The sequence below is a fragment of the Carcharhinus amblyrhynchos genome, chromosome 24 (genome assembly GCF_965287045.1).
Source record: "Carcharhinus amblyrhynchos chromosome 24, sCarAmb.v2.hapA, whole genome shotgun sequence".
Lineage (NCBI taxonomy): Eukaryota > Metazoa > Chordata > Chondrichthyes > Carcharhiniformes > Carcharhinidae > Carcharhinus > Carcharhinus amblyrhynchos.
The window spans coordinates 8,656,998-8,683,072 of NC_137347.1; the positions used below are offsets into that span (position 1 = coordinate 8,656,998).

The 26,075-nt window shown below is 46.0% G+C and overlaps 1 protein-coding gene across 1 annotated transcript in view; it reads left to right on the forward strand.

Annotated features, from left to right (window-relative positions):
• Positions 1 to 26,075, forward strand: part of epha10 (EPH receptor A10) — a 548,838-nt gene that overhangs the window by 464,281 nt on the left and 58,482 nt on the right. Inside the window, exon 7 of the mRNA XM_080211320.1 lies at positions 4,997 to 5,159. Within this exon, the coding sequence (XP_080067446.1) occupies positions 4,997 to 5,159 (163 nt within the window). The remainder of the gene's footprint in view (positions 1 to 4,996; positions 5,160 to 26,075) is intronic.

Below are 26,075 nucleotides of genomic sequence, written 5' to 3' on the forward strand. Positions count from 1 at the left end.
ACACAGAAGGTGCCCCTTCTGTTGAACATGCCTGAGCTCGTTCAAACTCTTCAACTGGAGCTAACTACTCTACAACAACATCTTGCGTTCACATAGTGCTGCTAATGTAGGAAAGGGTCCCAAGGCGCTGCCACCAAAGTAAAATCTGACACAAAATCCAACATCGAGCCAAAGAAGGAACGCTGAGGAATGGTAAACTCGTAGCTTTTGTCATCGTGGTAGGTTTTAAGGCAGGTATTTAAAGGGGTGAGAAAGGCAGAGAGGGGAGTGGGAAAGGAATTACAGTTTTGGACCTCAATGGCTTAAGGCAAGTGGGCACCAACGATGAGAGGAGAGGCTAGTGTTTGAGAACTGTGGACAAAATTTATTCCACCTTGTAGTTTCTCAACTAATGTTGGCAGAGAGTTAGATCCCATTAATTTGGATGAGACTTAAACTAATTGCCACAGATGTAAAGGGCTGGCTGCTTCAGCCTGTGTCCTTTGCAGACTTATTTTGAAGGCTGTTAAATATGTGTTACGTAATCTTTCTTTTAATCAGGTAAGGATGTGGTTTTCTGAAGTTCCACCACATGGAATTACGCAGCCTGTTACTATGCTTTAAGTTTTATTCAGCCCAACTGACTCACCTGTGGGTGGAATGTGGCACAGTGATTAGCACTGTTGCCTCACAGCACCAGGAGCCTGGGTTCAGTTCCCGGCTCGGGTCACTGTCTGTGCGGAGTCTGCACATTCTCCCTATGTCTGTGTGGGCTTCCTCTGGGTGCTCCTGTTTCCTCCCACAGTCCAAAAGACGTGCTAATTAGGTGCATTGGCCAGATTAAGTTCCCTCTCGCTGTAACCTGAATAGTTGCTGCGTGTGGCAACTAGGGGATTTTCATAGTAACTTCATTGCAGTGTTAATGTAAGCTGACTTGTCACTCTAATAAACTTAAAAACTTAAACTTAAGCTGAGTGTTTATGTTCAGCACAACCTTTCTCCCGTCCCACCTAATTCAAACACATCGGCATATTCTTCAATTAATTTTCCCTGATATAGTTTCCAAGCTTCCCATTGCGATCCAGAACCCGAAAGAACACCGCCCCCCCCCCCTCCCCCGCATTGTGAACCAGAAACATACAATGAACAAGAGTGAATATCCTTTAACTTCACATTTCTTCTCTAGGTCCTTGCCCGAGTCTTGAACTTGAACTTGAACATTTGGCTTTTCTAGGCTAGGAAATCTCTCCCTCTGTCCTCCACCCATCCCCCTAACTCCTCTTTCTCTCCCCATCTCTGCCCCTTTCCCTCCCTCTCCCCGACCAGCTGATTGCATCCTCTTTTTTTTCAAAACTTCATTGCACAAGAGAATTGTGTGTCCATAATATCAATTTATTTAACAGTAACCAATGTAGTTCATAAGAACATAAGAACTAGGAGCAGCAGTAGGCTGTCTGGGCCCTTGAGCCTGCTCCGCCATTCAATAAGATCATGGCTGATCTTTTTGTGGACTCAGCTCCAATTACCCGCCTGCTCATCATGACCCTTAATTCCTTTAATGTTCAAAAATTTATCTATCCTTGCTTTAAAAACATTCAATGAGGTAGCCTCAACTGCTTCACTGGGTGGGGAATTCCATAGATTCACAACCGGTTGTGTGAAGAAGTTCCTCCTCAACTCAGTCCTAAATCTGCTTCCCCTTATTTTGAGGCAATGCACCCTAGTTCTAGTTTCACCCACTGGTGGGAATAACTTCCCTCCTTCTATCTTATCTACTCCCTTCATAATCTTGTATGTTTCTATAAGATCTCCCCTCATTCTTCTGAATTCCAATGAGTATCGCCCCAATCTACTCAGTTTCTCCTCATAAGCCAATGCGCTCAACCCCAGAATCAACCTAGTGAATCTCCTCTGCACCCCCTCCAGTGCCAGTATATCCTTTCTCAAGTAAGGAGACCAAAACTGTACACAATACTCCAGGTGTGGCCTCACCATACATCCCTCTTATACTTCATCTCTTAGATCTCACATCTTGTACAGCTGCAACATGACCTCGCTGTTCTTAACCTCCATATCTCCAGCAATGAAGGACAAAATTCCATTTGCCTTCTTAATTACCTGCTGCACCTGCAAATCAACTCCTTGAGATTCCTGCACAAGGACACCCAGGTCCCTCTGTACAGCAGCATGCTGCAATTTTTTACCATTTAAATAATAGTCCATTTTGCTGTCATTCCTTCCAAAATGGATGACCTCACATTTACCAGCATTGTGCTTCATCTGCCAGACCCTCACCCACTCACTTAGACTATCTATATCCCTTTGCAGACTTTGTGTCCTCTGCACTCTTTGCTCTTCCATCCAACTTAGTGTCATCTGCGAATTTTGACACACTATACGTGGTCCCTAACTCCAAATCATCTATGTAAATCAAACAATTGCGGTTCCAACACTGACCCCTGAGGCACACCACCAGTCACTGATTGCCAACCAGAAAAACACCCATTTACCCCCACTCTTTGCTTTCTGTTAGCTAATCAATCTTCTATCCATGCTAATATATTACCCGTAACACCGTGCACCTTTACCTTATGCAGCAGTCTTTGGTGCGGCATCTTGTCAAATGCCTTCTGGAAATCCAGATACACCACATCCACAGCTTCCCCACTGTCCACTGCGCACATAATGTTCTCAAAGAATTCCACCAAATTAGTCAAACATGACTTGCCCTTGCTGCGTCTTACCAATGGGACAATTTATATTCAGACATCTCGCTATTTCTTCCTTGATGATAGATTCAAGCGTTTTCCCTGCTACAGAAGTTAAGCTAACCGGCCTATAGTTACCTACCTTTTGTCTACCTCCTTTTTTTTAAACAGTGGCGTAACATTTGCTGTTCATCTCTGCCAAAGCCATTATTCCGTCTCATTACAGCTCTCTCCATCACTGACTAAATCCAATCCCAGAAACTATTGTCGTTGTGCCTATGGTGAGCCTGTGGTGGGGGAAGAAACTACTTTGGATTCCCAGTTTTTAACAGTTTTACGTGCATTTGCACCGTGAAGTTGCCCATTGTTAACCTGTTTGGCTAGTAACTTAAAACATTGCTTATATCGAGTGCTACTAATTAGAAAAAAATGTGATCAAGATTTTATCATTGAATAGAACCATAGAATCCCCACAGTGCAGAAGGAGGCTATTTGGCCCATTGAGTCTGCACCAGCTCTCTGATGGAGCATCTTACCCAGGCTCTCTATTCCATCCAATGCCCGTAACCCTATGCATTTGCCACCATGGCTAATCCACCCAACCCCCACATCTTTTGGAGTGTGGGAGGAAACCGGAGCACCCGGAGGAAACCCACACAGGCACTGGCAGAGCTCGCAAACTCCACACAGACAGCAACCCGAGGCTGGAATTGAACCTGGGTCCCTGGCGCTGTGAGGCAGCAGTGCTAACCACTGTGCCTCCCCTTAGGATGCAGAAGATTAAGGGGAACTGGAAGAGAGATATTCAAAATGGTGAGATGCTCTGATGGAGAAAGTGTGGGCGGCGCGGTAGCACGGCGGTTAGCACTGCTGCTTCACAGATCCAGGGATGTGGGTTCGATTCCCCGCTCAGGTCACTGTCTGTGTGGAGTTTGCACATTCTCCTCGTGTCTGCGTGGGTTTCCTCCGGGTGTTCCAGTTTCCTCCCTCAGTCCAACGATGTGCGGGTTAGGTTGATTGGCCATGCTAAAATTGCCCCTTAGTGTCCTGGGATGCATAGGTTAGAGGGATTAGCGGGTAAATGTGTCGGGATATTGGGGTAGAGCCTGGGTGAGATTGTGGTCGGCGCAGACTCGATGGGCCGAAGGGCCTCTTTCTGCACTGTAGGATTCTATGTTTCCTCTGGCAAGTGGCTGGACAAATCGCTGTGAGGCAACAGTGCTAACCTCTGTGCCATTTTTCTTGTAAATAAATACTTTGATCTTCATCTTCACTAAACTGCTGTAATGCTTCAGTGAGATTTCCTTTCCTACTCAGAGTTTGAGATTGGATTTTCTGTAACTCTTTATTCTGTTGACTCCATTCAATCATCTTTGTTGGACCTGCGGTGAATTAATGCAGTCAACAGAATTTTTAAGGCAATGGTGTTGATTAGCAAGGCTGGCCATCTTTGGAATATTTACATGAAGGACTCTGCCAAGCACTAACATCCCAGAGTTGAATGTTGGCAGTGTGCAGAGGATGCCCACCTGCATGCACAAATGGAAACTTAACCATTCAGAGATAATGGCAGGCAGCCCTTCACACAAAGGTTAGAGGGGATCTGGAACACTCTACTGTGAGAAGGAAAATGAAGCTATGTAAAGCTGGAAATTTAAAACCGAGATTGGTTGGATTTTGTTAGAAAAGGGCACTGAGAACCAAAACAAAGAGATGGTGTTCAGATTGAGGTATTCAGTAATCTATTTGAATGCTCTACTCTTGAGTACAGGGACAGCGTAGTGGTTAGCACTGCTGCCTCAAGGCACCACGGACCTGGATTCCGTTCTCAACTTGTGTTACTATCTATATGGGGTTTGCACATTTTCCCCGTGTCCACGTGGGTTTGCTCTGGGTGCTCTGGTTTCCCCCCACAGTCCAAAGATGTGCTGGTTAGGTGCTTTGGCCATTAGTGCCAATTGCCCCTTAGTGTCCTGGGATGCAGAAGGTTAGAGGGATTAGCAGGGTAAGTATGTGGGGTTGTGGTGATAGGGCCTGGGTGGGATTGTTGTCGGTGCAGACTCGATGGGCCAAATGGTCTCCTCCTGCCCTGTAGGAATTCTAGGATTGTGTGTGTGTGTGTGTGTGTGTGTGTGCGCGCGCGTGTGTGTGTGCCTTTTTTAGATCACCAGTAACCAGTGTTACAGATCGGCCATTGATTAGCTATCGTCACCGTTGTTGATCTGTCCATCCTTCAGTGTTGGGCGCTTTTCATGTCGGTAATTTATAGTTTGGATTTATCACTGAAACCACGTACATTTTTCTGGCAGGAACAGAACGATCAAAGCTACTCAACAGTAAAAACCGCATCGACGACTGTGACCATCAATAACCTGAAACCTGGGACGCTGTACGTATTCCAAGTGCGAGCGTTTTCATCCACCAACTATGGGAACTACAGCCCAAGCATTGAGGTGCAGACATTAGGGGAGCGTAAGTAACACTGAAAGGGGGAAATGCCCATTTTGTTTGTGTTTACCTTCATGTGCCTGAGAGTTTAAAAAGTTTTAAGTTTTATTTATTAGTCACAAGTAGGCTTGCATTAACCCCTACAATGAAGTTGCTGTGAAAATCCCCTAGTTGCCACACTCCGGCGCCTGTTCAGGAACCCGAGGGAGAATTTAACATGTCCAACATAAGATTGTGGAAGGAAACAGGAGTACTTGGAGGAAATCCACGCAGACATGAGGAGAACATGCAGACTCCATGTTCTCCTGTGACCCAAGCCAGAATCGAACCCAGGTCCATGGCACTGTGAGGCAGCAGTGCTAATCACTATGCTGCCCTGAGAGTTAGTGTCTCATTGTAACTCCTATTACTAGAGTATTGTTGAATCTTGCCAATGGGCCATCACTCTTCTACTTATTCACCAAGTAAAAAGTCAATTGAGCTGCTTGCTAATTTAATAAAAATTAAAATAATGGTGCATTACCATATTCTCGCCCTAGATCTGTGGGTGATTTAAGCTGTGTTATTATGCAATCATTACAAAGCCTAATGAGAACTTCAAAGGGCAGATCTCCATTTTATCGACTTGAACTTTAGTCTTTTCAAAACCAGTGACTCCTGAATGAACCTACATCTAACCAGGCAATGGGACATATATGGCTGTCACACTCTCAACTGTAATTGAGCCATCTCACAAACTCAACTAATTATTGCAGAGTGTAGCAATCTCGAACATATACAATGAGTTTCAGGCTTTCCGACTGTACTTAACTACATCACATTACAGAGGATGCAGCACTTCAATGGGCTGTTCGGCCCAACCAATCCTTGCTGGTGTTTTATGCTTCACTCAAACCTCTTCCCATCTTTTTCCATCTAAACCTATTGCTGTAACTCTCTGTTCCTTCTCCCTCAGATACTTGTCTTGCTTCCCCGTCGATACTACGCACCCCAGTCACTCCCTGTGGCAGCGGCTTCCACATTCTTACCATCCTTTGGAGGCAGAGGTTTCTTCTGAATTCCCTACTGGATTTTTTTGATGGTCATTTCACATCGCTACCTTCTAAACGACGCTGTTTCCCACAAAAGGAAACATTCTCACTGTATCCGCGCGATGAAAACTTTTCAGCAGTTTAAAGACTTCTGTTAGGGCATCCTTCTTTGAAAAAGCACACACCCAAACTGTCAGTTGATATGGATAAGCCCTGCCCACCCTGTGTCACCCTGTAAATCTTCTCTGTAGTCTTTATAATGTCTCTGTATCCCTTTCATAATAGGATGATCAGAATTGCATGTGGTGCTATGATTTAACCCAATGATACAGGTTTTGCATCACTTCCATATTTCTCAGTTCTGTCCCTCTCAGAATACAACACAGCGCTTGATACACCTTTTAGGAGGATTGGCTAACCTGTGCACAACTTTCAGTGCTTTTGATATATTTATGTTCTGAGATCCCCTTATACCTGTACCCCACTTGGCATATGCTAAGCTCTAAGTAAGCTCCCTATCCTTCCTACAAAACTATCTCGCATTTAAACAGGAAGTGCTGGAAAAACTCAGCGGGTCCGGCAGCATTTGTGGAGAGAGAAACAGTTAAATTTTCAAATAAACATGTCTCTCCTGAATTCTGAACTTTTCATGTCAGTGATTTACGTATTCAAAAAATTAACTCTCTTTCTCACTCAGATGATGCCAGACCTGCTGAGATTTTCCAGCATTTCCTGTTTCTATTTCAGATTTGTAGCATCCGCAGTATTTTGCTTTAACTTCATGTTTATCTGTGTCAAACTTCATTCGCCAAACATTTGCCCATTCTGTAAGTTTGTCCTCCTGTATTTTGTTGCAGTCTTCCTTAGCATTGCCACTTCCCCTCTCTGCACCTCCACCAAGAAGAAAATTGGTGTAACCTGCAATTTAGAAACTGTGCTTTCATTGTAAAATCCAAATTATCAATTGTGACAAGCAATAATCCCACTGCTGATTCTTGTGGAATATCACTCCCTACCTTCCTCCACTCTGAAAAATTACTCCTTACTCCCATTCTCTGACTCCTGTCTTGAAGCCAGTTAGCCACCCATTCTGCCACTTGTCCCCAACTCCACATTGTCTGGTGCACGGCTGCCTCACAGCGCCAGGGGACCCAGGTTTAAATCCAAGCTTGGGTGACTGTTTGTGTGGAGTTTGCACATTGTCCTCGAGCCTGGGTGGGTTTCACCCAGGTGCTCTGGTTTCCTCCCACACTCCAAAGATGTGAAAGTTAGGTGGATTGGCCAAGCTAAGTTGTCCCTTAGTGCCCCAAGGTGTGTAAATTAGGGGGATTAGTGGGGTGAATGCATGGGTTATGAAGATCGGGTGGGCGGTGGGGCTGAGTAAGACACTCTGATGGAGATTCAATGCAGGATCAATGGGCCGAATTGCCTCTTCAGTACTGTAAGGATTCTATGAAAATAAGTTTTTTTTTCACTTGTTTAGCTAATCTCATGCATAATCCAGCCTGTAAATTTGACATTTACTCTTCGCCATTAGTAAAACTACGCTGAGCTGCTGATAAAACTTTTTGCGACCACGATACCACTGCTCATAATGTGCAAGGGTTTAAAGCTGAAGTTGTCCCATTCTATAGATTGTGAGGACATGGTTTGTTACCTGATAAGATCGTGCTTTCTATTTTTGGATCTGGATGCTTTCCACAACAAAGCTCCCTTCACATCAGTTTAGATGCCATGAATCTCCAGATAATTATCAAGGGAGGTTGAACAGGCTGAGGCTTTTATTCTCCAGAAAAGAGAAGCTGAGGCATGATCTCATTGATTTATTTGATATGGTCGATGTAGGGAATATGCATATGTGATAATCCAAAGCCAGAGATCATAAAAATCAACGAATCATCAATCAACCTGAAAGGAACTTCCTTATCCAGAGGCTGGTAAGAATGTGGAACTTGCTATTAAAGAAGTTATTAAAATACACAGGACAGAAAGGAAGCAGCGATCGAGAGTGGCACAGTGGTTAACACTGCTGCCTCACAGCGCCAGGGACCTGGGTTAGATTCCAGCCTTGAGTAACTGGCTGTGTGGAGTTTGTACGTTCTCCCCATATCCGTATGGGTTTCCCCCGGGTGCTCCGGTTTCTCACCCATAGCCCAAAGATGCTCGTTAGCCTCCCTAATTTTGGGAGGAGTAGCAGAGTAAATGCACGAGATTATGGGGATAGGGTGGGCTGTGGGCCTGGGTGAGGTGCTCTGTTGATCATTATCTAGAGGTTCACTGCATCTAAACCGATGGGAAGGGAGCTTTGTCGTGGAAGGCATCCAGACCCAAAAGCAGAAAGCGTAGTCTTATCGGTTAGCTAACCACGTCTTCACAATCTATAGAATGGGACAACTTCAGCTTTAAACTCTTGCACATTATGAGCAGTGCTATCGTGGTTGCAAAAAGTTTCATGGGCAGCTCAGCGTAGTTTTACTAATTGCGATGCAGCAAATGTCAAATTTACAGGCTGAGTTATGCATGAGTCAGTGCAGCATTGAATGGCCTCCTTCCGCACTGTAGGGAATTTAAAGATATGCTCAGAGGGCGAGATAAAATATGATGGAAGGAGGTTTTCTGTGAAGCATAGACTGGCTGGGCTGAATGGCCTATGCCTCATAGAATCCCTGCAGAGCAGAAAGAGGCCATTCGACCCATCGAGTCTGCACTGACCACAACCCCATCCTATTCCCGTACCCTATTAATCCCCTGACACGAGGGTCAATTTAGTGTGGCCGATCCACCCACACATCTTGGGACTGTGGGAGGAAACTGGATGAAACCCACGCAGACACAGGGAGAACGTACAAATTCTGCACAGTAACCTGAGGCCGGAATCGAACCTGAGTCCCTGGCGCTGTGAGGCAGCAGTGCTAACCAATTTGCCGCCATACCACTGCTCTCCTGTGTGATAGATTTTATATTGTTGAATTCTATGGAAGCTCTCCAGTGAGATTGAATGTTGTGCCCTTTCGATGGCGCAGCTGTTGTGTAGCACAGATAAGTGGCATTTTGTCCGAGTTGGACTATTCTGCTTTCACAGATTGAAGTAATATCCAAACATAGCAACATTTGATTGGAAAGGTAATGTAGCTACAGCAACAGGATTATTAGGATTTGATTTGAAGGCAGCCCATCTCCCAGGGGAATTTTGAATCACCAGTGCAGAGACCTGCTGCCCATCATTGCAAGGATCCCTGCTCCCCGTGGCACTGCTTGTAAATGCACCTTTTGAGAGTTTTCCTGCATTCCAGGATCATCTCCCGAGTTTTGAAATGTTGTATCATGTTTAAACAAGAGACTAGACACGCAGTGGGGGGAAGTTGGTAATTTGAGCATTCCTATATAACTTTAAAGGGATCTTGAATCACCACCGTGCAGAAGAGGCCATTCAGCCCATCAAGTCTAGATCAGCTCTCCAAAAAGGCATCCTACTCTGACTTGCACATCTTGGGACACCGAGGGTCAATTTAGCATAGCCAATCAACCTAACCCATTCATCTTTGGACTGAGGGAGGAAATCGGAGCACCCAGAGGAAACCCACGCAGGCACGGGCAGAATGTGCAAACTCCACACAGACAGTGACCCAAGGCCGGAATCGAACCTGGGTCCCCGACGTTGCGAGGAAGCCGTGCTAAGCACTGTGCCACCGTGCTGGCACTCAAACTGTTCAAAATTATCCCCTTCCCAAAGCTGGCAGGAATATAGTCTTGGCTGCTGGGTGAGACCGTCAATTTGTGTCTGATTAGTGCTGGGGTGACGGAAGGAGGCTGAGTTGATATTGATGCTGGGAGGGAGAGGAAAGGCCAGGAGTGAGGGGGCCCCAAGGATAGTTTGCAGGGCTCAGAGAAGGACTTTGACTTGTCCAGACCGTAATGGTCTTTCTTGATTTTCAGAAGGCGTTTGACAAGGTACCTCACAAGAGGTTATTGCAGAAGGTCAGGGGGCATGGAGTTGGGGGTAGGGTGTTAGCGTGGATAGAGGACTGGTTGTCAAATAAGAGGCAGAGAGTGGGGGTCAATGGGTGCTATTCGGATTGGCGGATGGTGACTAGTGGAGTGCCCCAGGGGTTGGTGCTGGGGCCTCAGCTATTTACCATTTATATAGATGATCTGGAGGAGGGAACCGAGTGTAGGGTGTCGAAATTTGCTGATGTCACCAAAATTGGTGGAAAGGCAAATTGTGCGGAGGGTGGGGAGAGTCTACAGAAGGATCTAGATAGGCTGGGCGAATGGGCCAAGAAATGGCAAATGGAATTTAATGTTGGCAATTGCAAGGTGGTCCACTTTGGTAGGAATAATGGTAGGAAGGACTATTACTTACGGGGCGAAAAACTGCAGCAGGCGACGGTGCAGAGGGACCTCGGGGTCCTTGTGCATGAGTCGCAAAAACCCAGCTTGCAGGTGCAGCAGGTTGTCAGGAAGGCGAATGGGATGCTGGCCTTCATAGCGAGGGGGATTGAATATAAAAGTAGGGAGGTCTTGCTGCGGCTGTATAGGGCATTGGTGAGGCCGCAGCTGGAGTACTATGTGCAGTTTTGGTCGCCGTGCTTACGCAAGGATATTTTGGCCTTGGAGGGAGTGCAGAGGAGGTTTACTAGGCTGATGCCAGAGTTGAGGGGGTTGAGCTATGAGGAGAGGCTGAATAAACTAGGCTTGTACTCGTTAGAGTTTAGAAGAATGAGGGGAGATCTCATTGAGACGTATAAGATGATGAATGGGATGGATAGGATAGAGGTGGAAAGGCTCTTCCCGCTCAGAAAGGACAGTAGGACAAGGGGGCAGAGCCTCAAGATAAAGAGGGGGCGGTTTAGAACGGAGTTGAGGAGGAACTTCTTCACTCAAAGGGTGGTGAATCTCTGGAATTCTCTGCCCGTTGAAGTGGTGGAGGCTGCCTCGCTAAATATTTTTAAGAAGCGGGTTGATGGGTTTTTGATAAGAGAGGGGATTAAGGGTTATGGGGAGAGGGCGGGAATGTGGAACTGAGCCACGACAGATCAACCATGATCTTATTGAATGGCGGAGCAGGCTCGAAGGCCTAGTTGGCCTACTCCTGCTCTTATTTCTTATGTTCTTATAAGCAAATACTTATTCCAACCTTTACAACAACTCTGCTGATTGCCCACTTAGATTTTGCCAAGGGTTTTTGACAATGTCAGAGGCACTCCCTAGCTAAAATTGCATTGGGGTGTGAATGATAATATTATGCCATGATATCTGAATGTGAGGTAAGCCAATATCTACTTGGGTTGGTGTGACCACTCAGAAAAACATGTTGCTGAGTTAAAGTGGCGTCAAGAACACATTTTAGAGTCTCTGTCAGTTGCCTACCTTATGATGTATGCATATAATATATGTGAGGGGTTGAGGGGTGCGTACTGCCCCTTTAAGAGTGCAGGTCAGGCGACCCTTGAGGATTAGCTCCTCCCAGTGAGGGACCCAGTTGTGCAGTCTTAGATCTGACTGTGGAACAGTGCACATCTGTAACAAAGAACTCCCAATGTTCCAAGTTACCAAGCCTAACTCGTGATTCTTCATGTGCCCTTAAAGTTTAAAAAGTTTAAAGTATTTAAAGTTTATTTATTAATTTCATGAATAGGCTTACATTAACACTGCAATGAAGCTACCGTGAAAATCCCCTAATTGCCACACTCTGGCACCTGTTTGGGTACACGGAGGGAGAATGTAGCATGGCCAATGTACCTAACCAGCACGTCTTTGGGCTGTGGGAGGGGTGAATCTGTGGAACTCTTTGCCACAGAGAGTTGTGGAGGCCAGGTTATTGAGACAGAGATAGCTAGGTCCTTGTACTGTGTGCAGTTTTGGGCGCCGTACTTACGCAAGGATATTTTGGCCTTGGAGGGAGTGCAGAGGAGGTTTACTAGGCTGATACTGGAGTTGAGGGGGTTGAGCTATGAGGAGAGGCTGAATAAACTGGGCTTGTACTCGTTAGAGTTTAGAAGAATGAGGGGAGATCTCATTGAGACGTATAAGATGATGAATGGGATGGGTAGGATAGAGGTGGAGAGACTCTTCCCGCTCAGAAAGGACAGTAGGACTAGGGGGCACAGCCTCAAGATAAAGGGGGGGCAGTTTAGAACGGAGTTGAGGAGGAACTTCTTCACTCAAAGGGTGGTGAATCTCTGGAATTCTCTGCCCGTTGAAGTGGTGGAGGCTGCCTCGCTAAATATTTTTAAGACGCGGGTTGATGGGTTTTTGATAAGAGAGGGGATTAAGGGTTATGAGGAGAGGGCGGGAATGTGGAACTGAGCAGCGACAGATCAGCCATGATCTTATTGAATGGCGGGGCAGGCTCGAAGGGCTAGTTGGCCTACTCCTGCTCCTATTTCTTATGTTCTTATGTTATGGGGAGGAGGCAGGAGAATGGGGTCGAGAAACGTATCAGCCGTAACTGAATGGCAGAGCAGACTCGATGGGCCTAATTCTGCTCCTATATCTTATGAGAATGAGGCTCCACACAGTGACCCAAGCCAGGAATCGAGCCTGGGTCCCTGGCACTGAAGCAGCAGTGCTAACCACTATGCCACCGTGCTGCCCTCAGAATACTTGGGGCATATGTAAAATAATCCTCCTCTTGCTGGGTTAAACTGGGGCTATAGTGCCTTGATGCCTCTTATCAGAAACATCTGAAGGCATTCCACGTAGGCAGAATTACCTTTTGAAGTGTGGTGACTGCTGTTATATAGGCAAATAAAAAAATCGTGCCACCCCGCTGAGTTTATCTGTCAGATCAAATCCTGATGGTTATTTTTTAAAATCGAATGCTAACTGAGTGTGTGACAGCCTGTTCGCTCTGAGGTAACCATGTAATCTGTAAAAGCTTGTGCAATTTTAATTCAGCCATACATTATTTATATTTTGGGAAAAAAAAGTAGAGTAATTATAGTGTATTTTCTTCACAATTAAAGAACACGCATATTGAACGTAGCTAAATGTGGACATAATGAAGCTGAGCAGAATAATCTGTCGCAAAGAAATAGAGGTACAGCGTCACGTAAGCTTGAAATGTTCTGGAGGGAGATGTCAGTGTGTGTTCAACAATGCGATTTGTGATCTGAGAAACTGTTGATGGCAGGGCACCGGGGAGAGGTTGCTACATTAATGTCTGGTGGCAGTTCACAGGGAGGACTGAGAGAGGGTCATTGCTGTAGAGGATTATCACTGTTTGAAGGTTGGCAAGAGGTGTAAATTTGGTCAGTCATCATTCCACTTTAGACCTGCTCTCTTAGGATTTGGTTTGATTTGCTTTGAACATAAGAACATAAGAAATAGGAGCAGGAGTAGGCCATCTAGCCCTTCGAGCCTGCCCCACCATTCAATAAGATCATGGCTGATCTGAAGTGGCTCAGTTCCACTTTCCCGCTTTTTCCCCATAACCCTTAATTCCCTTGTCTGCCAAAAACCTACCTATCCGCGTCTTAAATATGTTAGCGAAGTAGCCTCCACCACTTCAACAGGCAGAGAATTCCAAAGATTCACCACCCTTTCAGTGAAGAAGTTCCTCCTCAATCTGTTCTAAACTGCACCCCCCTTATCTTGAGGCTGTGCCCTCTAGTCCTGCTGTCCTTTCTGAGCAGGAAGAATCTTTCTACCTCTACCCTATCCATCCCTTTCATTATCTTATACATCTCTATAAGATCCCCCCTCATCCTTCTAAACTCCAATGAGTACAGAACCAGCCTATTTAGTCTCTCTTCATAGTCCAACCCCCTCAACTCCGGTATCAGCCTAGTGAACCTCCTCTGCACTCCCTCCAAGGCTAAAATATCCTTGCTCAAGTGCGGCGACCAAAACTGCACACAGTACTCCAGCTGTGGCCTCACCAGTACCCTGTACAGTTGCAGCAAGACCTCTCTGCTTTTATATTCAATCCCCCTCGCTATAAAGGCCAACATTCCATTCGCCTTCTTGATCACCTGCAGACTGGGTTTTTGTGACTCATGCACAAGGACCCCCAGGTCCCTCTGCACCGTAGCATGCTGCAGCTTTATTATTGTCGCATGTGTTGGTATACAGTGAAAAGTATTGTTTCTTGCGCACTGCACAGACAAAGCATATCCTTCATTGAGGAAACAGGGGAGAACGAAAGGAGAGGGTATAGTATGTAGTGTTACAGTCACAGGATGAAGAGAAGGATCAGGATAATATATTCAAAAGTTTGACGGTAGAAGGAAAGAAGCTTTTCTTGAGTTGATTGCTATGTGATCTCAGACTTTTGTATCTTGGAAGGTGGAAGGGAGTAAATCCCAAGTGTGTGGGGTCTTTGATTATGCTGGCTGCTTTTCTGAGGCAGCGGGAACTGTAGTTGGAGTCAGTGGATGGGAGGCTGGTTTGCCTGATGGACTGGGCCTACTTTCACAACAATTTGTAGTTTCTTGCGGTCTTGGTCAGAGCAGGTTGTTAACTCTGAAAGCACCAGGTCCCCCTAGTGCAGAACCTCCTTGTCTTCAGCAAAGAACAAACCTTGTTAATGCACCGCCTGAGCAAGTCAGCAAAGGAGCAGCATCTTGCATTCCAAGTGCCATTCACATAATAAGTATGTCAATCCCCTGCTCTTTAGCTATTTAAATACTCGATAAATTGAGGATCCCAGCAATGGCGAAGGAACGGCGATATATTTCCAAGTCAGGATGCTGTGTAGCTTGGAGGGAAACCCGCAGGTGGTGGGCATGCCCATGTATCTGATGCCTTTGTCCTTCCAGGTGGTGAAGGTTTGGCAGGTGCTTTTGAAGGAACCTTGGGCAGTATTTATTGCCCATCCCTAGTCACCCTTGGAGGCCAGTTAAGAGCCAACCACGTTGCTGTGGGTCTGGAGTTACACGTGGGCCAAACCAACTAAGGAAGGCAGATTTCCTTCCCGAAAAGACACAAGTGAACTAGATGGGGTTTTCCTGCAGTGAATTGTTTTCCCAAAACAAATTTTGTCCAGTGTGAATTGAGCTAGGAAATTATGTTAGAGATTTTCCGCCTGTTTCTTTTAACGTGGAAAATATTGGAATTTGGTATTTAAATTAGAAAATTATTTGAATTGTCATGAAGAAGATGAAAGGAGGATCAAAGGTAGAACAGCAGGAAAGTGGGTTTTTGGGTTAAAAAAGGAAAAGATTTTATTTCCTGTATAAAAGGTGATTTTTTTTTACCATTCATCAGTTCATTTAATTGCATAAGGTGGGGTTTTCACATGTGTCACTGGTGACAATACCACTTTATTAGGAGCCAATCACAACTGCGTTTATAATGATTCTTGTATTCATTCATGGGACATGGGCATCGCTGGCTGGCCAGCAATTTATTGCCCGTGGCAGGCAGTGAGGATCAACCAATTGCCCATGGCGGGCAGTTGAGGATCAACCAATTGCCCATGGCGGGCAGTTGAGGATCAACCACATTGCCCAAGGTAGGCAGTTGAGGGTCAACCACATTGCTGTGGCTCTGGAGTCATGTGTAGGCCAGACTGGGTAAGGACGCAGATTTCATTCCCTAAAGGACATTAGTGAACCAGATGGGTTTTCCTGACAATCCACAATGGTTTCATGGTCATCGGTAAATTCTTAATTTCAGATTTTTTTTTAATTGAATACTAATTCCATCATCTGCTATGGTGGGATTCGAACCCAGGTCCCCAGAGCAATAGCTGACTTTCAGGAATAATAATCTAGTGATAATATCACTCGGCCGTTGCCTTTTGGAGTAGTTCCTGAGTTATCTCTCCAGTCTGAGCTGAGCTGTTTGTAAATGAATTGTCAGGGCTGAACCTTTTGGATTTTGGAACTTCCTGGGTGTTGGATCCATCTTCAGCTCTCAACCCCCAATCACAGCGAGAGAACTTCAAGCTCAATCTACTGCACGCTGACCAATTGAGAACTCTTCCTCCCCGCACCCCCCCCACCTCCCCACCACCCCACCCCGACAATCCCCTGGCCTTCAAGTAATGCCATTCAATTAAGGAGGAGGGGGTGGATACAGTGTGGTCTGTTGCTAGGGCAGCTGGCTGTCTTCGCAGTGAGAATACTGCTGAGAGGCAAGGAGAAGCGGTGGTTGGGGGGCAGAGAGGGGAAGTGGGGGGTAGGCACTGAAGGTGCCATTGTTATAAGTCCCAACATTATCAGAGACATCAATCACTGGCCCCTCACACTGGGTGGGATTTTCCATGCCCCTCGTACTCTGTACCATAGCAGGGGAGGAGGTCCACCAGTGGCCAGTGGCTGGATCATCTGGTCAATGGGGTGACCCATTGTGTGCATCCCCTGCTGTCAGGGAACCCATGGTGGGGGATCACCATCAGCAGGACCATCATATTTTGCCAGGGGAACCAGTCAGAATATTCTGACCACTATGTCCGGCCTCAGACGCGGGGATGCATTCACTTTGTCATCTTCCTGCTCTTGAATATTAATAAGCCATATGCAGCCACTGTGTTTATTTATTAATGTCACAAGTAGGCTTACATTAACACTGCAATGAAGTTACTGCGAAAATCCCCTCGTTGCCAAGCTCCAGCACCTGTTTGGGTACACTGAGGGAGAATTTAACAAAGCACGTCTTTCTGACTGTGGGAAGAAACTGGAGCATCCAGAGGAAACCCACACAGACACAGGAAGAATGTGCAAACTCCGCACTGACAGTGACCCAAGTCGGGAATCGAACCTGGGTCCCTGGCTCTGAGAGACAGCAGTGTTATCCACTGTGCCACCGTGCAGCCACCTTCTCCGATTTGCTGTGGTGTTGATACAACAGGAGGGCCCATGCAATGCAAGCAAACGTACTATTTTGTATAAATCAACTAAACAATTAAACAAAGTCAAATAAACTGAGGGACAACAAAATCCCCTTGTGCGGGAAAATCATTGAAAATTGACCCCTTAACTACCTTTATTGGCTTCCTGCCGTGTTCGCATGGGCTCCTGCCATTAATCCAGCCTGCCCTTGGGAAAATTGACCGGAGGAGGGAGCACCGGAATTGTGTGGGATATTTAGGTGAAGTTTGAGGAAAAAGGAGAGATTAGAGAGCAGGCCTCACTTGTAAATTAGGAAGCTGCTCTCAGTGATTAATGTGGGCTGACTGTGGGTTTGGAATCCTGTCCTCTGAAGATCTTGCTTCATCTTGAAGAAATGATGTAGAAACATCAGCACAAACACTTTGTCATTGTGCAGAATCACGAGCCAAAAATAAACAGGACGGAAAGATAGAGGGAAGGATTTTCTCTTCCCACTGATGGCGACTGCCCCCTTATCCCCCACCACGGGTTCCCCAGCAGCAGAGTGTGCAAATTCCATTGGCAGCAGCGGGACTGGAAGATCCTGCTTGTAATTTTTAAAGGTTTGTGAAAAGTGACGGCCAGTGGCTGAAGTGTAGAACCTGCTACCATATTTACAAAGTTGATACAATTGAGGGGAAGCCAGATAAGCACATGAGGGAGAAAGGAACAGAACGGTATTCTGAAAGAGTGAGGTGATGAAAGATGGGCTGAATGGCCCATTGCTCCTGTGTGTGACAGTATATCAGTCTGTAAGATGCAGAGAGTGAGGGAAATCAGCATAACAGCTAGCATAATAATCATGATCCATATTACTGTGTAAAGGTATGCATGTTGGCTTACATGTTTAATAACGCACTAATGCAATGGATAAATGATCTGGTGTTCCTTAATTTCATGCTTGCATTCTTTATAGATTCAGGAGAACTTGTTGGTACAGGTGCAGAGCACATAACATGACCAGCCCCACTTGAATCACATCTGTGCACAGCTCCACACACACATTGCAGAGTTCTGTAAAGTAAGATTCACATACAGCTCAGGGTAGTGAAGTTCCCATTTTACACAAAATGATTGACTACCTTTTCCCAGCTCTATCTCATCATATGGGACAGCAGCAGACCATGACACGCACAGTGTAATTTAGTTAGATTTGACCAACAGTGGCTGCGTGACGTGGGTCGGAGGTTTTCAGCGGGTTTTCCTGCAGCTCACCGTTGGCCATTGGCGGGCGGGATGTGCCAGTCCCACAGATGTCCTGCATGGCTCACTTGCCCCGCCATTGGGCAACCCATAGTGGGGATCGACTGGCCGATCCCGTTGGTGAGAATCCACTGTGTTTTGAGTAAGTGGCACCATTAGTGTGTCTACTTTGGGACCTGGGTGATGCAGGGCAGAGCCAGGGGGATGGGTTTTCCCCATGGATGTTCGCATTGCTGCTGCTTTGGGTTAAGACCCAAACAGCAGGCCATAAGCCACAGCCTGCTTCGTCTGACTTGCAGACAACTGTGAGCAAACAATGTCTTACAACCTCTCCGTGTGGTTTATAGACTGATACAGCTGGGCACTTGACTTCAGTGCAGCAATAAATGTGGCACCTGGATGCACATTCACATAAAAATAAGGTTTCCTAGCTCTTTAAGGGAATAAACAGTAAAACTTGGAAATGAAGGTTGCCAGTAAAACTTGTCCCAACTGCCTTTTTTGTACCTTAAAATTGAACTCCAGTATTACTGATTTGTATCGGGATTTGAAAATTTTCAGCCGGTTTTTCCTCAAGATTTTTGGAAGTGTGGAGAGAGATAGAATCCCCGCAGTGCAGAAGGAGGCCATTCGGCCCACTGAATCTGCACAGACCACACTCCCACCCAGGCCCTAGCCCCATAATCACATGTACTTACCCTGCTAGTTCCCCTGAGACTAAGGGACAATTTAGCATGGCCAACGCACCCAACCCACACATCTTTGAACTGTGGGAGGAAACTGGAGCACCCGGAGGAAACCCACGCAGACATAGGAAGAACGTGCAAACTCTACAGAGGCAGTGACCTATGGCCGGAATCGAACCCAAACCCTGTAAGGCTGCAGTGCTAACCACTGTGCCACCCTGACTGTGCCACCATGCCATCCTTGAACACTGTCCATGATGCCGCACAAATCTCCCTGGAGAATCTCTACTGTCTCAGAAATCCCTGAAACGAGGTCGAAAGTTCTGGGCTGTAGGGCAGACAACCCCTTCAGTTGGCTGCAGGAGTGTTGGTGGGTGCACTGCCAATCCGTGCCTACGTCCGCTGACCAAAATGTCGCACAAATGCAGGATGACATTGGGTGCATCGCGTGCTATTTTACGCTCTCCTGGTGCATGTGTGCCCTCCTGGGACGCATAAAATTCTGCCCAATGATTACGAGGTGGGTGACCTCCATTGCAAGTCAGGGGATGGCGTGAACATTCGGCCTCGGGGCTGAAAACAGATGCACGCTATTCGGGTCATTGTAATTTACTGGTGAGAGAGGATCAAAAGCCAGCAGCTCCTCCTAGTCGGTGACATGTGTAGGTATGTTGAGAGGACAGATTGGCATTCTAGCCGGAGAACCATCAAATCCTTACAGTGCAGAAAGAGGCCATTCGGCCCATTTGAGCCTGCACTGACAACAATCCCACCCAGGCCCTATCCCCGTAATCCATGCATATTTGACCTGTTAATCCACCTGGCACTAAGGGTCAATCTAACCCATCTTTGGAGTGTGGGAGGAAACACATGCAGACATGGGGAGAACACGCAAACTCCATACAGTGACCCTAAGCCAGAATTGAACCCGAGTCCCTGTATTGTGAGGCAACAGTGCTACCCACTGTGCCACCCCTTGGGTAACAGTTTTGGCTGAGGTGGTATCTTGGTAGAATATTAACTGTGTGCAACTTCAGAAAGCATGTTTCTAAATACAATTAATTGGGAGAAAGGAAACATTTTGGTTATGTGGCGCGATTATGTAAATTACACACATTCCCACTGGAACTGTGTTGATATGACTGCGGTTTTTACAGAGAGCCAGCCAATCGCCCAACACCCCCGCCCCCCCCCCACATCACTGATCTGTGTCTTTCCTGCTTCAGCCACTGGTGGCGCTGCTGAGCTGCTGGCTCCTGATTGTCTTCCACCCAGGTCTGATCACTCTCCATTCACCTGGCGAAGGGGCAAACCCCGAAAGCTTGTGGGTTTACTATCAAATAAATTGGTTGGACTCTAACCTGGTCTTGCGAGACTTCTTACTGTGTTTACCCCAGTCCAACGCCGACATCTCCACAAGTTGTGATTCAGCCAGCCTTCCTTCCAGGAAACAGCATGGACCTTTGCTGGAACTCCCTTCCTGTCAATGTTGCGGGTGTTCCCGAGACATAGGGACTTCCGCAGGTGGCTTATGATTTGGGGTTGTGAGCCAGTGTCAGTAGCCATGACTGAATGGTCTTGTCTTTGTCCCAGGTTAAAGCAAAAGCCAGGATAGTTCACTACCACAACAAATAAGTTCATGATAATTATGACATAAGACATACGAGTAGGAGTAAGCCTCTTGGCCTTTGAACGCACCCCAGCATTGAATAAGATCATGACTGATCTGATCATGGCCTCAACTTCACTTTCTTGCCAACTTTTGACTGCCTTGTGGATCAAAAATCTGACTAACTCAGCATTCAGTGACCCAGCCTCCACTGTTCTCTGGGTAAAGGATTGCATAAAGTATGGCAGGAGCTTTGTCTAATGCATCAGTCTGGTCATGTACATCTTGAACATGAATGGAATGAAATGCTTTTATTCATAGAATCCCTACAGTGCAGAAGGAGGCCATTCAGCCCATTGAGTCTGCACCAACAACAATCCTACCCAAGCCCTATCCCCATCGCCCCACACATTTTTATCCTAGCTAGTCCCCCTAACACAAAGTAGCAATTTAGCATGGCCAGTCCACCTAACCGGCACATCTTTGGACTGTGGGAGGAAACCGGAGCACCCAGAGGAAACCCACGCAGACACGAGGAGAATGTGCAAACTCCACACAGACAGTGACCCAAGCAGGAATCGAACCCAGGTCCCTGGCGCTATGAGGCAGCAGTGCTAACCACTGTGCCACAGTGCCGCTCATGTTTAGGCTCATGACATCCTGAGGTGTCCTGCTGACAACACAAGAGCAGTCGATCACACCCTGGCACCATAGCCCTGAATCTTAAGGCCCTATCTTTATTGTTATCTAAAATATAAAGTGATGTATTGTCTTACAGATAGTGCATCAGTGATTTGTTTGAAGTGTTCATGGAAGGTGTGAGAGATTCTTTGCGTGTGCCCAGTCTCGTTTGAGAAAGATGCTGAGGCAATTAAATTAAAGGCAGTAGGAACTGGGATAGCCTCATAAATGTCATTGTCCCCGGTTGAAGAGACGGCAGATTTTGTTGTGGTGACTGTAGAGATCAAACACTGCCAGCAAGCTCAGGAGAAGCCACCTCTGGCACTGCTCCTCAAGTTACTTGAGAAAGCCACCCTTGATCTGATTTTGATTTGATTTATTATTGCTACCTGTATTTAGCATACAGTGAAAAGTAATGTTTCTTGCACATTATACAGACAGGGCATACTGTTCACAGAGAAGGAAAGGAGAGAGTACAGAACGTAGTGTTACAGTCCCAGCTGGGGTGCAGAGAAAGATCAACTTAGTGCAAGGTAGGTCCACTTAAAAGCCTGACAGCAGCAGGGATGAAGCTGTTCTCGAGTCTCAGACTTCTGTTTCATTTTCACGATGGAAATATAAGAGAATATGTCCGGGGTGCGTGCGGTCATTAATGATGCTGTCTGCTTTGCCGAGGCAGTGGGAAGTGTGGACAGAGTCAATGGATGGGAGGTTGGTTTGCGTGATGGATTGGGCTACATTCACAACCCTTTGTAGTTTCTTGCGGTTTTGGTCAGATCAGGAGCCATACCAAGCTGTGATACAACCAGAAAGAATGCTTTCCATTGTGCATCTGTTAAAGTTGGTGAGAGTCATAGGGTACATGGCCTATGGACCTTGCTGTTGAGATTTTCTCTGGTGCCTATGGAAGGGTTAAGATCCATGTATTCCTGTGCATTGAGAGGGCGCTCCTTCCTCCCTTTCCTACATGTAGCACAGTGCCACTCTTTCCTGTTTTACTGATGGTGTTAGCTGAAATCCCAAACCAAACCAGTACCAAATTGGCAACTGCCAGACTGTCCGAATTGAACAAGCTTCAGATTGGAACCATTCTGAACACCTTCCACATGTACCTCCACATTCTTCAGCCAATTCCATCTACTATCCCTTTTGATTTGATTTATCATTGTTGCATGTATTGGTATACAGTGAAAAGTATTGTTTCTTGCACACTATTCAGATAAAGCATACCGTACATAGAGAAGAAAAGGCGAGAGTGCAGAATGTAGTCATAGCATTGTTAGAGGGTTTAAAGGAGTTAGAATGAAGTTTCAGAAGCATAGAATGAGAGTAAAAGATAGAATTAGAAAATATGCTGGGGACAGCTTGCAAGACGTTGCCTCGGTCTGGTGCCATCTTGAGAAACAAGAAACAACTGACCAGTATATGGGACATCCAGCTCAATTGTGCTAAAGTGGCATTGGAATCCAGATTTTATCATAAAACCCCTGACACAGGTTGTAACAATGAGCCTCCTACCTGCCTGTCACAAGACCCCCAACCCTTGAAACTCTGAAGATAAAATATCGGATGATAGGAATGGAGTAATCGAAACTGGTAAATTGGGTCAAAACAGATATCACTCCTCCCATACAGTTCCCACTGGGGGAGGGTTGCTAAAATTTGAAGTGTGTTCTGTTCAATGTTTTTTGTCTTTTTTTCTGACTTTGTGTCTTTCTATCTTTAACTCCATCAGTGTTGTTGTAATTGACATTTCACAAGCACAAACAAGATAGCTGTTTGTCACCAATGTATAGATATTTCTCTTGACATCAGCTAGGAATTAAAATTCAGTGGGACTCTGCCTTTACCTTGGTCTCATACTAATCTGTAACTAACAAATTATGGTCTACACCATCTCTGTGAATTATGGGCACAGGCTGTACAGAAATGAGCAGGCAGAATTAATATAGATTTTTTTTTACCCATTGCCTAAATCATTACCAGTCGCTGTAATAAGCATTAAATTGAACCATTAGTGATGTGTATTGCACATATACCCATCAAAAGTAAAGATACATCAGTTTGCATTTTAATACAATTTTCTTAGAACCAGTTCCATCTGCAAATAGACGCTCTGTAGCAAATCAAGACAATTTGAAGCCTTGTTAACTTTCATCTTAAAAAGGGCAGGCGGTGGAGATGTTATACGGGTTTCTTCAACAACAAATGAAGGTTAGAGAATTGCTTTTTTTTCTTGAGTTGTACAATAAATGTGAAAGTACACGGGAAAAGGAGATTGTTTCTCAAAATATATCACCGTGTAAGAGGCAGCACGGTGGCACAATGGTTAGCACTGCTGCCTCACAGCTCCAAGGACCTTAGGTTTGATTCCTAGCTTGGGTCACTATCTGTGTAGAGTCTGCATGTTCTCCCCGTGTCTGCGTGGGTTTCCTCTGGATGCTCTGGTTTCCTCCCATGGGTTATGCGGGTTAGGGTGATTGGTCACGCTAAATTGACCCTTATTGTCCCAGGATGTGTAGGTTAGAGGGATTAGCGGGGTGAATGTGCGGGATTCTGGGGATAGGGCTTGTTTGCTGTCGGTGCAGACTTGATGGGCCAAATGTCCTCCTGCTCTGTAGGTTTCTCTGGTTTCTATAATTTCTATGAAATGCAGGTCTTATGAAAGAAAAGCATCTCGGAGAAAATTTTCAAAGCACTTAATTCAGCACACTAATTCTATGGGCAGAATTACCTGGCCCCAACATCAGCAGACATTGTTGTGGGGTGGGGAATGGGAACCCTTGAAGAGCCATAACCTGTCCCACAGAGGCACTGCCCAACAGAACAGAAAATATCCCACCCTATATCTTGATTTTCTGAGCTAAGATCCTTTCTTGCAACTCTCCTTAGTGGATCCTGTGTTTCACTAACAAAACTTTACCATTGTGTTCATCTCTTCAAAAAATCAAAGATCTTCGAATATTCAGTTACCAGCCTTGGTCACTTTGCAAATAGTAATAACCATTGAATAAATCCATTTATTTCTATCTGTGCTATTAATTATCCGTTCTGTTGTGAATGCTCCATGCATTTATATCAAATGTATTTAAACTGAACTTTCAAATTTTCCCAACTTAGTCGCTAATATCCCATTCCCTTTGTTCATCTCACTATCCCTCTCTGACCCACTCAGCTCATTTTTATCTCAATCACTCCTCTGCTCCACAACTTTTCTTACTGTTTTTGAGTTTAGTCTTTCCTGAATCCTCCTAGCTTAAACCCTTTGCGTGCATTCCCCCCTCCCCCGCCTTATCTTATTTCAATTCCCTATTTATTAAATTCCCCGGAACAATATGGCCCCATGATGTGGAGACACTGGGGTGGACACAGTAAGATATCTCACAACACCAGGTTAAAATCCAACAGGTTTATTTAGAATCACGAGCTTTTGGAGCGCTTCTTTGATGTGTCTAGGGCGGTGGATAGAGGAGAGCCGGTGGATGTGGTCTTTCTTGATTTTCAGAAGGCGTTTGCCATGGTACCTCACAAGAGGTTATTGCAGAAGGTCAGGGGGCATGGAGTTGGGGGTAGGGTGTTAGCGTGGATAGAGGATTGGCTGTCAAATAGGAGGCAGAGAGTGGGGGTTAATGGGTGCTATTCGGATTGGCGGTTGGTGACTAGTGGAGTGCCCCAGGGGTCGGTGCTGGGGCCTCAGCTATTTACCATTTATATAGATGATCTGGAGGAGGGAACCGAGTGTAGGGTGTCGAAATTTGCTGATGACACCAAGATTGGTGGAACGGCAAATTGCGCGGAGGGTGTGGAGAGTCTGCAGAAGGATCTAGATAGGCTGGGCGAATGGAATTTAATGTTGGCAAGTGCGAGGTGGTCCACTTTGGTAGGAATAATGGTAGGAAGGACTATTACTTACGTGGCGAAAAACTGCAGCAGGCGACGGTGCAGAGGGACCTCGGGGTCCTTGTGCATGAGTCGCAAAAACCCAGCCTGCAGGTGCAGCAGGTGGTCAGGAAGGCTAATGGGATGCTGGCCTTCATAGTGAGGGGGATTGAATATAAAAGTAGGGAGGTCTTGCTGCGGCTGTATAGGGCATTGGTGAGGCTGCAGCTGGAGTACTATGTGCAGTTTTGGTCGCCGTACTTACGCAAGGATATTTTGGCCTTGGAGGGAGTGCAGAGGAGGTTTACTAGGCTGATGCCGGAGTTGAGGGGGTTGAGCTATGAGGAGAGGCTGAATAAACTAGGCTTGTACTCGTTAGAGTTTAGAAGAATGAGGGGAGATCTCATTGAGACGTATAAGATGATGAATGGGATGGATAGGATACAGGTGGAGAGACTCTTCCTGCTCAGAAAGGACAGTAGGACTAGGGGGCACAGCCTCAAGATAAGGGGGGGGCGGTTTAGAACGGAGTTGAGGAGGAACTTCTTCACTCAAAGGGTGGTGAATCTCTGGAATTCTCTGCCCGTTGAAGTGGTGGAGGCTGCCTCGCTAAATATTTTTAAGACACAGGTTGATGGGATTTTGATAAGAGAGGGGATTAAGGGTTATGGGGAGAGGGCGGGAATGTGGAACTGAGACACGACAGATCAGCCATGATCTTATTGAATGGCGGGGCAGGCTCGAAGGGCTGGATGGCCTACTCCTGCTCCTATTTCTTATGTTCTTATGTTCTCCTTCATCAGGTGGGTGGAACTCACCTGATGAAGGAACAGCGCTCTGAAGCTCGTGATTCCAAATAAACCTGTTGGACTTTAACCTGGTACTGTGAGTCTTCTTATTATGGTCCCAATTTAAGTGGAGTCCATCCCAATGGAATAGCTCCCTTTTTTCCCCTGTACTTGTGTCGGTGACCCATGAAGTGAAACCATTGCCTCCCACGCCACCCCTACAGCCACACAGTTAACCTTCCAATC